The sequence below is a fragment of the Vitis vinifera genome, chromosome 15 (genome assembly GCF_030704535.1).
Source record: "Vitis vinifera cultivar Pinot Noir 40024 chromosome 15, ASM3070453v1".
Classification (NCBI taxonomy): Eukaryota; Viridiplantae; Streptophyta; class Magnoliopsida; order Vitales; family Vitaceae; genus Vitis; species Vitis vinifera.
The window spans coordinates 16,893,698-16,909,161 of NC_081819.1; the positions used below are offsets into that span (position 1 = coordinate 16,893,698).

At 34.9% G+C, this 15,464-nt stretch overlaps 2 protein-coding genes across 3 annotated transcripts in view; one reads left to right on the forward strand and one right to left on the reverse strand.

Annotated features, from left to right (window-relative positions):
- LOC100259843 (protein ELC) overlaps positions 1 to 15,464 on the forward strand; it is a 63,468-nt gene that overhangs the window by 35,957 nt on the left and 12,047 nt on the right. The gene's annotated exons all lie outside the window — the stretch shown is intronic.
- Positions 2,925 to 11,279, reverse strand: LOC100251342 (uncharacterized). Its single transcript, XM_059743040.1, is given in 9 exon segments — positions 2,925 to 3,505; positions 4,806 to 5,674; positions 6,748 to 6,815; positions 7,124 to 7,190; positions 7,193 to 7,324; positions 7,915 to 7,987; positions 7,989 to 8,168; positions 10,731 to 10,740; positions 11,248 to 11,279. Coding segments are annotated over 8 exon segments (585 nt in total). The 3' UTR covers positions 2,925 to 3,505; positions 4,806 to 5,651.

Genomic DNA, 15,464 nt, shown 5'->3' on the forward strand with positions numbered 1-15,464 from the left:
TTTTACAACAGATTTTTTTTGGAGTTTCATTTTTGCCTTGGATTGTTTTTGCTTTCTAGCAATGTTAATCCTAGGCTTTGTTTACTCATTGTGAGTGCCCTCTATACATTTTCATGCTTGGAATCTATTTTCATGGTGATAAAGCATTTTTTGGAAGTTTTTAAATGAAACCATGTGATGAGATTTAGGGGGAGTTCCGTATATCTTATGATGGGAGTTAGGGGGAGATTCTTGTATCCTATATTTTTTTTGGGATGTTGATATGGATGCTTGGTAATATGTGAATACTTGATTTTTGAGTATTTGACATTTTGTTGAAATGTGGATGTTTGTTGATTTGGATGTGAGATATTCTGCTAATTGAATGGTCATCCATTTGTCTTTTTTCTTGGATAGAAAGGGGGAGATTGTGGCCTTTTGTCTCTTTCTGGGACAAAAAGGGGAGAGACATTGTAGTTATTATTTTGGTGATTGGATATATGTGGATATCTATGTGTTAATTCATTCAAATCTTGTGGAAGTGCCTTGGAATATGTACAGGTGCTACTAATGTTTTTCTTAAGATTTTTTTTGCAGGTATTGTAGTACCTAGGTTGTGGTTTTGAGTGAGTGAGTGGCTTTGTATGAGAGTTGGGTGAGGCTTACTTACTTGTACTCATTCGTGTTGTAAAGGGTTTTGTCCCAGAATTGCCAAAGGGGGAGATTGTGAGTGTTTAGCTAGGTTGGCAATTCCGGACAAAATTTCTAAGTGTCCCCTAATTCGGCTTTCCTATTCCTATTCGGACTACTTGACTTTGAAGACGAAGACTTTGCTAAGAGGCCGAGGTATGTAGCCGAGTGTGTGATGATTGGATGTGAATCAACCCGGTTTTTAAACTTCAAATGTGTTAGAAAGTTAGGAGAAATGGTTTTTGGTGCAAGACTGTCATTTTCCTGTTTCTGGATCGATCCAAGTGTAGGGGTGGATCGATCCAACTAATGTTTTTTTAATAAAATCTCAACCATTAGATTAAGGGCTTCTTTTTACACTTTAAAAACCAATCTTCTCTCATTTTCTGGGGAGAGTGACTGCAGAAACGTGGAGAGAGCAGCCACACTCCTTGTGTTCTTCATCTTCTCATTTTGTTTTCCCAATTTGGGGTTTTTGATTGCAAAGAAAATCCACTTCTCTTAATGTTTTCCAAACTGGTTTTTAATGGATTTTCTTGAGCAACAAATGGGTTGATTCCTTCCTTCCTTCATATCTCAATCTTTTATTCTATTTGGGTTTATGCAAAAACTCATTTTCTTCTTGTGTGGATTCAAGAAGAGGTCGAGATTGAGCTTGGTGTGGACTCCAAGTGTGCTCTAAAAGGAGAAGCTGAAAATGAAGGTACTAGTCAAGCATTCCGGGAAGGATTGGTTGGTTTGAGCTAGGTAAAACCTTGTACTCAGTTTTTATTCTTCATAGTGGAGTTTTCAATCGGTGATAGGCCCGTGGTTTTTGATCTCTTCGGAGGTTTTCCACGTTAAAAATCCGGTGTTCATTGTCTCTTTCTCTCACTCTATATTATGATTTATTTTTGAGGAGTGTTGAAGTATTTGCATGTGTTCAGCATTTATAAATTGTTGGGAGAGTGTTGATGCATACATTATTGCTTGTGGATGTTTTGCTTTGTTGAAAAGTTATTGGAAGGAAAAATTCTTGACATTAAGATAATCTAAGGCTAGGTAATCTTTGTTAGGAGAAATTTTAAATTGTTCTACAACACCTATTCACCCCCCTCTAGGTGTAGTTCATTATTGAGATTCACATTTTCAGGAATCGTCTTAAATAAGGGATTTTTGATTAAAAAAAAGTCTTTTTCATAAAATATTTATTAGAATATGATAGTTTTGAAACTATTTCCAAATAAGTATAGATTTGAAAACAGCTTGTGATTTGAGATTTGAAAGTCTCACTTAAGAATCTAATATTCAAAATAGCAAGATAGTTTGTGATTTGAGATTTGAAAGTTTCTTAATCACAACTATTATAGAATAGACAAATATTACAGTTAAGTAGAACAAACAATGCTTACTAAAGGAGTAGAACCAAAACAAATTTGAAAAGCTCTTCCAATCAAATCGATGACTCCATTACACCTAAATTGTTTGCAAACATTTATTTCCCTATTGGTCTAAAGACAAAAGCATCCCACATGAGGTTTTGTCCTCAATGGAGTTGGGGATTCGATCTTTTGAACAAACCAAAAAGACTTCATCAAGATGGGCTTATCGTTAAAGCCTAAACATTCTAAAAACATTATATCCCAGATACCTTGACTTAAAACTGCACATTCTTTGAAACAATAGGCATTAGAAGCTTACAATTCTAAATTTAAAAAGGACATCTGATTTTCTGCCAAACGCATGGTTAAAAATATTGAATTCAAGCCAAGACAAACCTTAAAAATCCAACAAGGAAAGGAGTGCCAGATGGCAACAGATCACCTCTCTAAACATCTATTTCTAAAGGGAAAATCCTAGACTTCTTTTGCTGTTCCAAGTAACAAGGCCTGGCTAGCCACTTTGGTTAGATCAGGTATACTAAATTCAGGCAGTTTTGACCCTCAAAACAGAACATAGGTAACCTGTTATTTATATCACTGTGAAAAACCTGTTATTTATATCACTGTGAAAAACAGAACACATATCATAACAGAGATTCACCCCCACACCTTAATTTAGAAAACTAGCTCACCCCCCTTTAAGGGTGGTGTGTTGCTGATCCTCCCTATATAAATCTCTAGTCCTTTTTAATATTTGAGACACCAAATTCCACAACCTACATTCAGTACTCTCCAATGGCATTGTCATATATTCACCTTCACTCGGTTTTCTATGTCTTTGGTACTAGCAGATACACTAATTAACTTTCCATTTCCTGTGACGCTTGATTGATCTACACATCTAAATATAAGTAGTAATGCTGTATTATGTTCTTTATTCTTCTCAGGTGTTGATGCGGTGATTTTCACATTACAAAATAGATGCAGGAAAACTATATGGCCAGGGATCACACCTGGATCTGGAAAACCTCAACTAATGGATGGTGGGCTTGAATTAAGACCAGGTCAATCAGTAGATATCAATGCCAGACAAGGGTGGTCAGGCTGTTTTTGGGGTTGCCGTAGCTGTTCATTTGACAACTCAGGAAAGGGAAGCTGTCACTGGTGATTGTGGTGGTGTGCTAAAATGTGCTGGGGCAGGTGGCGCACCACCTGCAACACTTGCAGAGTTTACCCTTGATAGTAGATTTTTATAATGTTAGCCTAGTTGATGGATACAACATGCCAGTGTCAATATTCCCTTCCGGTGGGTCTGGTGAGTGCAAGGCAGTGACATGTGTTTCAGACTTGAATCAGAGACGCCCCAAGGACCTGCAAATTCTAAGGAATGGTACTGTTGTAGCTTGTAACAGTGCATGCATGGCATTCAACAAACCTGAGTACTGCTGCTCTGGAGCCTACATGCCACCTGAGACCTGCAAACCAACAGAGTATTCTAAAGTGTTCAAGGCTTCTTGTCCTACATCTTATAGCTATGCATATGATGACCCAACAAGCACTTTCACATGCAAAGGAGCTAATTACTTGATCAGATTTTTTAAAATTTATTTCTAAGAAGCAAGGAACCCTTATATGTACAGAACATTTGAACATCATATAAGCACAATCCAATGAAGATACGTTTATACTACATGTAGGCAATATATTTGGACCTTATGAAAGTAGAATGGATAGAAATGAATTCCAGTACACTTGTGAACACAAAGAAAACCCAGATTCATGATTCTTCTTGTTATGGATGGATGGACTAGTTATGACTTGGGATTTATTTATACATGCTAGGCACCTAAGGAGTGTAGGACACCGCCATCTATACATGCATACTTATCTCTGTTGTTATTAATTTTGCTCTGCTTTCCTAATGATTAAGATGTAACTTATAGGTAGAATACTGCCAGAAAGCTTTGAACCTCAAACCTCCAAAGTTATTCAACTAGCCAAGCAACTGCTGAAAGCGATCTACATAGTTCAAAACAGAGCACACTATTCTGCCAAAGAACCTTTTGCAAAGCTTCTTTCTTTCAGGATGTTTTTCTATGGTTCCAATTAAACAACATTTGAGAAATTGGAGTTTGGCATTTTTTTGTCATTAGTTGGATTTGGAAAGAGAGTATTCATATCTGACAAGTCATTGCTTGTGCATATAGGGAGGAAAATAAATCCTAATTGTTGTAGTGTTCTTTACCATTATGAAGCCAATTTGAACGATCCTAAACCACAATCATGCAAGAGAGATATCTGGAGTATTTATAGGGTAATATTCCTAAATCAAAATGAAGAGAAGGGAGATGAAAATGGTTAATTAAGATTTAAAACATGAGATGCAGTAATAATATAAGTGAAGAGTTTGTCTCTTTTGCAAAGTTGAAATCATTCCCTAGTTCGTATTGGATTTGGTGCAATAGAAATGAACTTGATTTAGACAAAATAATCCAACTTCTGGTCAGATCACTGAAAAACTGCTAGAATCTAAGCAAGTCGTGAGAAAATTCAGTTCTTTGAAGTCGAGATACCGCCTATGACTTTTGGGTTAAAACCTATAAGATTGTTTGGTGGATTCCACATGGTGAGGACTAGTTTAAACTAAAATCAATGGGTCAAAAAGAGAGACAAGGTACTATAGCTGATTAATGTATAAATGAATCATATTAATTGTTTGAAGTAACAAGATTCTGGAAGAAGAGAAACAAAATGACAAGACCATAAACAACTTACAGTAAGTAGTGCTCCAAGATATCTATGTGCGTGCCGTCTGAAGAAATCCGATGATGATCAAGAAGCCAGGTTGTTTTAGAACTTGAGAAACCCAACCAACAGAGACTGCAGTTTCAACCATAAACATTGCCATTGATCACAAAGCGCTGGAGGTGTCGTGCCTACAATCACTCAATTCACAGCCTCCTTAGGCCCTATCTAAATGGGAATGTGTCATGCACAGAGATTTGAGGACTTTGCTTCATAATGTTTAGAGATAATTATCGGGAGATGATCCTTCAGTTTTGAGTTTTTAGTCATCTTGAACAGATTAATGAGCATTCAATTGTTCAGCACCCAGGAATCTACCCTTCATCTAATTCCTCCACTGGGAAAACTCTAACAAGATCTGAACAATCTATTCTTTCTTCAGATTTTACTTCCTTGGAAAAGTCAGCTTCCCAATCAAGAAAATCATCAGGATTAATTTGAGCAAATATATCAGAGTATACATCAAGCAAGCATTGATCAAAATCAAAATCCATGTTTTCAACTGGTTCCTTCTTCTGGGGGCTGGACTGTGGCTTATTAGCTTATGTCGATTTCACATGCTTCATGAGATCTAGAACCTAAGGATCTGAAGAACCACCATATTCTTCTATTTCCTCTTCCCTGAATGAAATGCCTTCTGAACTTGGGTGATCAATGGCAACAGACTCCTTAAGCTCTGGTCGATGACAACAGGGATTGGCATCCTTAATGACATTGAAATCATAGCTATGTGAAAGGAGGGAAACATGAATCAGAGGGTGCTCCAGAATAACTAAATTGGCTAATTGCTGTCTTATTGGAGCTCTTATATCCAACTCACGGAATGGTGACCTGGGGTCCTGCAGTGACATGGAAGGATTAGATTTTTTTTCAGATATAAATTTTTTTACTTGTTCACAAGGGGAAAAAATGTTTTGATAGTGGTTTTTTTTTTTTTTAATACTATAAAGAGAGGAAAGTTATATACAAGGAAATGTTATAGATAGAAAATATTTGAGTAGACATCAGGTAATGGCTGGAGTTCAGGTGGGAATAGTAGAAAATTCTTTTCATAGGTAACATGGGTGTAGTAGAATTAAAGGAAAAACAGAAACCCAAATGGGACAATCATCAATAACCCAATTCAGTCCCAACCCAGGATGCTCATTTCCCAAATCCAGGGGAAAAAAAATGTAAATTCAGGTATTTTCATATGGACCAGTTAGGTGACCAACTATTTTACGCACCATAAACCATTATTGGAACCAGAGAACCAGAGAGACAAGTATAATTTTTTGGTTGGCAATGCACTGCATGTTGCAAGTTGAGCAAACCTAGCCTCTCAATTTCAAAGATTTCAGCAGCAGTGCCTAGCATAAATGAACCATCTCCAAAGAGGATGAACAATAAACCACAATAAAAAAAGAGTGGCCCAATTAGCAAATAGTGCATGGATGATGTCCTATACCTTAGCTGGCATTTTGGCTCATGGCCTCAACACTAGCTCAATGTAATCTAACAATAAAGCTGGGTTCAGCACAGTTGGATTCCTAAACAAGTTGCCCCAGCTCCACAAGGGCCAAGACAATCCAGTATGTTATATTTCTATGGAAGCACAAGAAACCTTTTTAAGGCTTAAAATTGGTGCCACGGGTATCTACAATCAACAACTATAAATCAGCAAGGAAAAGGAAATACCCTCAGATATTAACGAATGAAAATTTTGAGACAGTCCAGCTGCTGTGCACAGAACGGCTTGAGCTTATGATTCCATGCCCCAGGCTTTAGATGGTTCTCAATTACAGATGAGAGGGTTGAGTTTTCATTTATTCAGTAATAACATTAAATGAATCAATGAAACAATAAAATTTGATAGACTAGGAAGACTATGATAAAAGCTCTACTGAAGATAAGAATAGGTAAGAGAGCTCACCCGTGGTCGAGTAAACAATGTCTGTTGAATGAAACCACCATTCAATCGTCCAAGTAATGCATTTATCTCTAGTAAAAAATATATGAAAATGGTAATGCTAGGAACTGGAAAATAAAAAATAAAATAAAAAATCTCAATTTATTTAAAAATTAAAAAAAATAAAGGCCAAAGACAGTTCATTGAGTTCAAAAACTAGTTTGACTACTAATTTTTTAAATAACAGTGATATGAAAAAAAAAAAAAAAAGCTAGAAAATAGAAACTCCATGTAAAACATAAATCATATCAAATTCAACTAACAAACAACCCATAAGTAGACATGTAGTAATCTTCCTTCAAACTAAAGACAACTAGTTATCTCATGAATACTTGATTACCTTAGGTTGCATTGAGATTTATTTTTCTCTCTCTTTGACATTCCACTGGGGAGAAATAGGAGTTTGTCCTGTGACTCTGTGCAGCATTCCTAAGGCCTTGGAGATGGGATGGAATCTTAAAATGAGAATACCCTAACAAATTAACTCTTGTTCTCTGAGCAGATTCTGCGACCCTCTTCACTTCCTCGAGCAAATTATAATCTACCCAAAAATAAATAAATAAATAAAACTGCAAAAAGGGTAAGTGAAATCTGAAGACAACACAACAAACTTCCTCAACAATATTATAATTTACCCATAATTAAGAACTCAAAATCTTGAAATGAATACCAAAATCTGAGGAAAAAGTGGCAACCTTCTTCACTTCACATAAATTAACAATCAACCCATGAAAAAACCTAAATTTGTATCCGAACTTTGAAATTTGAAGACAAAACATTCAACTTCCTCAAGCCAATTACAAATCACATAATACTACATAGAAAAACCTTCAAAGCAGCCAAAAGGTATGAAATTTTTTTATTAAATTAAAACATACCTGTAAAGGAATGGACAAACCAGAAAAAGAAAACACTGTATTATGAAGACCAAATAGCAAAATTCCTCAAGCTAATTACAATACACCATTACTGAACATCTTCAAAATGGTGAAACTTATCAAACTTACCAGGAAAAAAAAAACGGTAAACTTCCTCAATGGTGACCACAATCCACTCATGACAAACCCTCAGAATAGCCAAATGGGTATTGAAATTTGATAATAAAGAACAAAATTGGGAGAAATAAAATACCAGATAAGAGGAGATTATCGTCAAATTGAGAGAGGGGAATGAACTGGGTCCGCTGGCTCCTGACCGTACACCCCAGTGTGTTGCTTGTGAGCTTTCACACAAGGAAGACTACAGGAGCGCACAAAGCAACCTGGGCGTGTGTACTTTGATAGATTCAATTTGTTCTCCTTGCACAGAGGTGGGAGTTTAGGGTTTTGGGCTGTTGCAGATGAGTCTTCTCGTTCTTCCAAGGGAGGAAGGCTGAGGGCTTTAAGCTATGTTTTCATAATAACTAGCTGTTGGATGGGAAAAGGAAAGGACAACTATGTTTAAGGGGTTTATCAGCCGAACCTGAAAATTCCCATATATACTTAAGAGATTCAAGAAAAATAAACATACTTTATGAATAAGTTTGGGCGAAAGTTTAGGATGAAAAAAAATTGTTTTTTCTCACTTTCTTTATTAGAATAAGAGCTAAGATTTTGGATTTTTTTTTCATTCAAATGAAAACGTCTAATAAAAAATATAAGTTGAAAAAAAAAGCCAAAAAAAAGAGGAAAGAAGGAAAAAGGTAATTTGCTTTCAAATTTAAGTCCCAAAAGAAAATAAACAATCCCTATGTTTGGATTGAAAATTTTCAAGACAAGAAATAAAATATTTATATATATTTTTTAATTTAATTTTTTTAATTCTCTTTAGAAAAGTCATAAAAAGAAAACTAAATTACTTAAAAAAAAAAAAAAAAACCCTCATACAAATTGAAAGGTGAATCTCAATAATGAACTACACCTAATGGAGAAGGGTGGATGGTGAATACGTGTTGTTGAACAATTTAAAAATCTCCCAATAAAAATTACCTAATTTTAAAATTTTTTACAAATCTTCGCTTTCCTCTTCAAACATTTTGCAACACAAAGTAAATGTCACATACAAAAATGGATGTAACAATACTCTCCCAACAAATTCAAATGCAAGTCACATGTAAATGTTTTAACACTCCCCAATATTAATTCATAAAAACAATAATTTCCTTAACTCATTTCCAATAACTACAAGATATCAATAACCAAAATGAAGAGAAAAATTATTTATGATATTCAATGGATAATCGCACCTATTTCAATTCATTTTTTTTCTTTCATTCAACATATATGCCCAAGTAAATAATAATATCAAAAATTGAAAATAAATCAAAGAGTAAAATGAGAGAAAAAGACAATTGACACAGATTTTAATGTGGAAAACCTCCGAAGAGATAAAAAAACTACGGAGCTACAACTAATTGAAAACATCCACTATGAAGAATAAAAACTAAATACAAAGTTTTACCTAACTCAATCCTATCAATCATTCCCAGACCATTTGACTAATACCTTCCACTTTTAGCTTCTCACCTTCTTCTTTCGAAGCACACTTGGAGTCCATACCAAGTTCGATCTCGGCCTCTTCTTAAATCCACACAAAAAGAGAATAAGTTTTTTTTTTTTTTTTTTTACCCAAATCTAAATAGACTAGAAATTGAGAGATGAATGAATAAAAAATCAACCTATTTTTTCCTTAAGAAAATCCATTGAAAACAATGGAAAAGTTGGATTTTCTTGACAACCAAACACCCCAAAATAGGATAGCAGAAGGAACCAAAGGGGGTGACTATTGTCTCTCATCTTTTGAACAAGAAACAAATTTTGGGTTTTTAAATGAAGGAGCCCTTATCCAACGGATGAGATTTCATAAAAAAAGTGTAAGTTGGATCGATTCGATTTAAAGCTAAACCAATCATGGAACAGAGCATTTTGAATACTTAGTAAAAAAAATACTTCCTAAACATTCGTAACATTTTAAAAATATTTTAAGTAAAACAATATTTAAATAAAATGGTTGATTCAATTTCATCCAACTCCAACCTCAACTACAAGCCTTGGTTTCTTAACAAGTTTAATAAATTGATCTCTATTAGCTAAGTAATCTGTTGAAGGATTAGAAAATTTGAGTTGGAAGAAAATTAAAAATTGTGTCTGGAATTGTAAATCCAACTAAATACTCACAATCTGATTTTCAACTTGGAGAAACTAACTCTAAACTGGAGGCTCCTCTACCGATGTGGACTCACCAGTCGTGGGTATGCCAAATAAATTGGAAATTTGACTACTTGCTTGGTAAAGAAGATGGTGATATTGTTGCCACAAGTTGTCTCATGTCACCCTTGCTGCGAGGAAGACCCATAAAAATACGTAGGCTTGAAATGCAATTGAGGAAGTTATCCTTGCTCTTGGTCACTGTGATGCCAAGAAAATGAAGTTACTTTGATTCATAATCACATTTAATTATATGAATGTTAAATTGACAAGTTATTAATGTTAAACAAATGCTTTTGTCATAATAATTTTTTATAACCAGGTTTTGTGATCATTTTGAGCTTTGAAGCTAGAAATCAAGGTTCGGAAAAAACCGCAAGGAATATTGGTTTGATTTTATGGATATAAAAAATATCAATAAACAAAAATTAATCAAAATTAATAAAATAAAAAAATTGGAACAACTCTAAAAATATAGAAGAATTAATAATATACATATATGATATAATTTGTTATATTTTATAATAATATTTAGTATATTAATAAAAATTATAAATTTTTTAAATATATACTCAATATTAACCTACATTACGCATTTAATTTTATTAAATGATATTTCAATAATTTATATACATTTTGTTTAATAAAATTTGAAAAATAAAATAATTAAAATTAATGAATTTATAAAAAAAAATAATATTTTTTAATGAATTTATATATATATATATATATATATATATATATAATATTTGATGGCATTACACTCTTGCACCTGAGAGAACCACACAGGCCGAAAAATTCAGGAAAAAAAAAACCGAAAAATTGAAATACGAGCGACAAGCCGAAAAATCCCGAAATTTTTTTATGTCGGGGATATATCCCCAAATATGGGCCGACATTTTTCTCCTTGTTCTCAATAACGAGAAACAGAATGACACACAAGATCATCGAACAAATCATTCTACCGACTCAAGAAAAATTAACAGCTGATTTTAATCAGGATATATATAAACACCCACGGACGCTAACATTGATTACCTTAAAAGTAGAAAATGTGAAAGAAAATGCTTCTCTTCTTCTTCTTCTTCAACACCAGAAAAACTAGACTTTGAAAATTAGCTTTTTATAAGAGACGTAGTTATATGCATATATAGAGTAGAAACTTGAACAGTATTCTGTTCTTCCCTAAATCAAAAGTTTTCAAATCCAGCTTTGAAAAGATGCATGATCATAGGCACATATACACACATGGACTAGAAATTGAACACATTAACCTTACCTGCGATTCTGCGGCTCCATAGTGGGTTCCATCTCTGTTGGTGAGTACTCGCCTCTGGTTCTTACTTTCTTAGGAAGCGTGGGTTTATCGGTCCACTTGTAGCGAGTAGCAGGCAGCGAGTAGAGAGAGACTTACCGCCGGTTCTTATTCAGTGTCCTCTGGTTCTTGCTCTCTTAGAAAGTGTGCGTTTATTGGTCCATCTTTTAACCAATAAGAAAAGTACACGTATAAAGTTCACTGAATGAAAAATTAAAAGCTACCAATTAAAAAAAAAAAAATAATCACATGCACGTCACATTTAAGTTATTTTTACAACAACCAATTATATCATTTAAGAAATTATTTTATAAAAGTTGTAAAATATTTAAACTTTTTTAAAACGAAAAATTTTGTGAAAGAAAAGTTGCTATTTATTTTAATTTATGATATAAATTTATAACACTAAGATCTTGTGAAAAAAAAATCATTTATAGATAAATTAAAATAAGTATTTATTATTAAAAATTTGAATGATAATCTATCAATTATTAACCGAAAAATGTATTATGAATTTTTTTTGAAATATTGAAAGTAATTTTTTGAAAAAAAAAAATTAAAATAAGACAAACATATAAAATTTGAGAGTATAAAAAATTGTGAGAAGGGTATGAGTAGTCCTTTCAATTTTTTTATATTTAATTTGATAGGTTTTTTTTCCAAATATTCCATTAATTGTGACTTAATAAGTTATTTTATTGTTATTTGAAGTAAAAATAAAAATCTTAAAATTAAAAACAATAAAAAATTTAAAAATTATAAAAAATATAAGAAAAGTACGAAAAACATAAAGATTCTTTCAAATTTTAAAGTTTTAATCTTACACCATCTAATAATCCCGTTTTTACCATGAAACTTCATAATGGTTTTTTCCCATCGATCTTCTTATCTTTCTAGCATTCCGGTTTGTCCAGAGAGCCTTATAGATCCAATGTATATTTTTTTCATACGAATTGAGGTATAATTATAATTAAATTTAACATAAAACTAAAAAATATATAATTAAGTATAAGGAGTATGTTGAGATATTATGATATATTCTAGGAAAGTAGATATTATGATATATTCTAGGAAAGTAGATATTATGATATATTCTAGGAAAGTAGTTGCTATTGTTTAGGATTGTTTCCTAAACTCACGGTTTTCCCTTAATTAGGTTTGCTTGATGTACTATATATTTACTGGATGAATATCAATTAGGGTGAAGCTTTGACCCTTTAATCACACTTTACATGGTATCAGAGCGCTGACATGCACACACAATAAAACAATGGCCGGCGACGATGAACAACCACCATTGCCGCCACCTAAAAGGGAGATGAATTCACCTTTTTTGCCCGAACAATGGAAAGCTCTTGCGGGCTTAATTGGTAATGCTCAAGTTCCGGATGACAGGTTGAATGGTAAGTTTGACACGAAGTCATGGATCATTGACACCGGGGCAACTCATCACGTGACCGGTGATTTATCTTGGTTATTTGATACTATAGCGTTGTTTGAGTGTCCGGTTGGCCTTCCTAATGATGAATCTGTTGTGGCGACCCAATCCGGTTCCGTTCGTTTGTCAAATAACATCACTCTTCAAAACGTTCTTTATGTGCCGAAACTCAATTGCAATTTACTTTCGGTTTCACAATTGACTGATGACTTACATTGTATTGTCCAATTTAACTCTTATATGTGTGCTATACAGGACCACACCAAGGAGCTGATTGGAACGGGAGTTAGGCGAGATGGACTTTACTACTTCGGTGGAGCTGAAGGTGATTCGGTACAACATCTTTCTGTCCACAACGCAGCATCCACTTTGGAGTTGTGGCACAAAAGGATGGGACATCCTTCAGAGAAAGTAGTGAAGTTACTTCCTCCAGTTAGCAATCTTAAGGGTAGTTTAAACAAAGCTTGTGAAATATGTTTTCGTGCTAAGCATTCTAGAGACAAATTTCTTTTAAGTGACAATAAGGCAACTAGAATTTTTGAGAAAATACATTGTGATTTGTGGGGCTCTTATAAACATGTCTCTTCTTGTGGAGCTTGTTATTTTTTAACTATTGTTGATGATTTCTCAAGAGCTGTGGATTTATTTGTTGGTCGATAAAACAGAAGTTTTTCGGATGTTTATGTCTTTTATTGCAATGGTAGATCGACAATTTTCTCAAACAGTGAAAGTTGTTCAAAGTGATAATGGTACGGAATTTAAGTGCCTACTTGACTATTTTTCTGCAACTGGCATTTTATTCCAAACTTCTTGTGTGGGAACTCCGCAACAAAATGGGAGGGTTGAGAGAAAACACAAGCATATTTTAAATGTGGGGCGGGTATTACGCTTTCAAGCAAATTTGCCTATTTATTTTTGGGGCGAAAGTGTTCTTGCCGCTGCTCATTTAATAAACTGCACTCCCTCTCCTTTGTTACACAATAAAACACCTTTTGAAATCCTATTTGGCACCCCTCCTTCATATGCGGCAATTCACACCTTTGGTTGTCTTAGTTTTGCTCATGATAAAAAATCCAAAGGTGACAAATTTGCAAGTAGAAGTAGAAAATGTGTGTTTTTGGGTTACTCGTTTGGAAAGAAGGGGTGGAAGTTGTTTGATTTGGACACCAAGGAATTATTTGTTTCTCGTGATGTCAAGTTTATTGAGGATGTTTTTCCATTTGGTAACTCGGGTGCTGTGAATATTATTCCGGAAAACATTGTGCCTACGGTAAATGTTGAAATTGATAGTGATTTTGCTGATTTTGTCGATGATGATGCTGATTTGCCTAACCCACAAGCCCAAACACAAAATCCCAACCTCATCCAACCTGAACCCCAAGCCCACCAATATCAGGTGCCCCATTTTGATGCCGATCTAGATCTGGGCTTGAGGGAGGGTGGGTCGGCCCACACCGAGGCTTCTTCATCTACTCTTTCACCTGGGCCGGAAGTTGTTCCCACTGTTGGGCTTGATTCACTTGGGCTTGACAATACAAGCAATGGGCAGTCTGCTCCTATGGGAAAGGGAATGAGAGATAAATTTCCTTCGGTTCTATTACGAGATTTTGTTACTCATACGGTGGTTGCTGAAAGTCCATCTCCCGCCACTCCGTCTCCACAGCATCCCTCAGGTACTCCTTATCCCATAGCACATTATATAAATTGTGACAATTTTTCTGTACATTATCGAAAGTTTCTTGCAGCTATTATTTCGAGCAATGATCCTAAGTCATTTAAAGAGGTTATGAAAGATGTCGGTTGGCAAAAGTCAATGCATGAGGAGATTCGGGCTTTGGAGGAAAATGGTACGTGGACTCTTGAACCTCTTCCAAAGGGTAAGCGTGCTTTGGGAAGTCAGTGGGTTTACAGAACCAAGTACTTCTCAAACGATGATATTGAAAGGCTCAAATCTAGATTAGTAGTTTTGGGGAATCATCAAGAAGCCGGTATTGATTATCATGAGACATTTTCTCCAGTTGCCAAAATGACTACGGTGCGTGCTTTCTTGGCTATTGCGACTTCGAAAAATTGGGAACTTCATCAGATGGATGTTCACAATGCCTTTTTGCATGGAGATCTTGAGGAGGAAGTGTATATGAAGCTACCCCCAGGATTTGAGCGTTCCGATCCGAACTTGGTTTGCAGGTTACGGAAATCACTTTATGGGTTGAAACAGGCTCCGAGATGTTGGTTTGCCAAGTTGGTCACGGCTCTTAAAGGATATGGTTTCTTACAATCCTACTCTGATTATTCTCTTTTTACTTACACTAAGGGCAATGTTCAAATAAATGTGCTAGTGTATGTCGACGATCTTATTATCTCTGGGAATGATTCCGCTGCACTTAAGACCTTTAAAGCCTATCTCAGTGATTGTTTTAAGATGAAAGATCTTGGTGTTTTGAAGTATTTCCTTGGAATCGAGGTGGCCAGGAGTTCGGCTGGTTTGTTCTTGTGTCAACGCAAGTACACACTTGACATTGTATCGGAGGCCGGATTACTGGGAGCCAAGCCGTGTGGCTTCCCAATCGAGCACAATCACAGATTAGGACTCGCAAATGGGAAGCTGTTGTCGAACCCTGAGTCCTATCGCAGATTAGTAGGTCGACTCATTTATCTGGCAGTGACCCGTCCAGATTTGGCCTACTCGGTTCATATATTATCTCAAGTTATGTAGGAGCCTAGAATTGAGCATTGGGAGGCG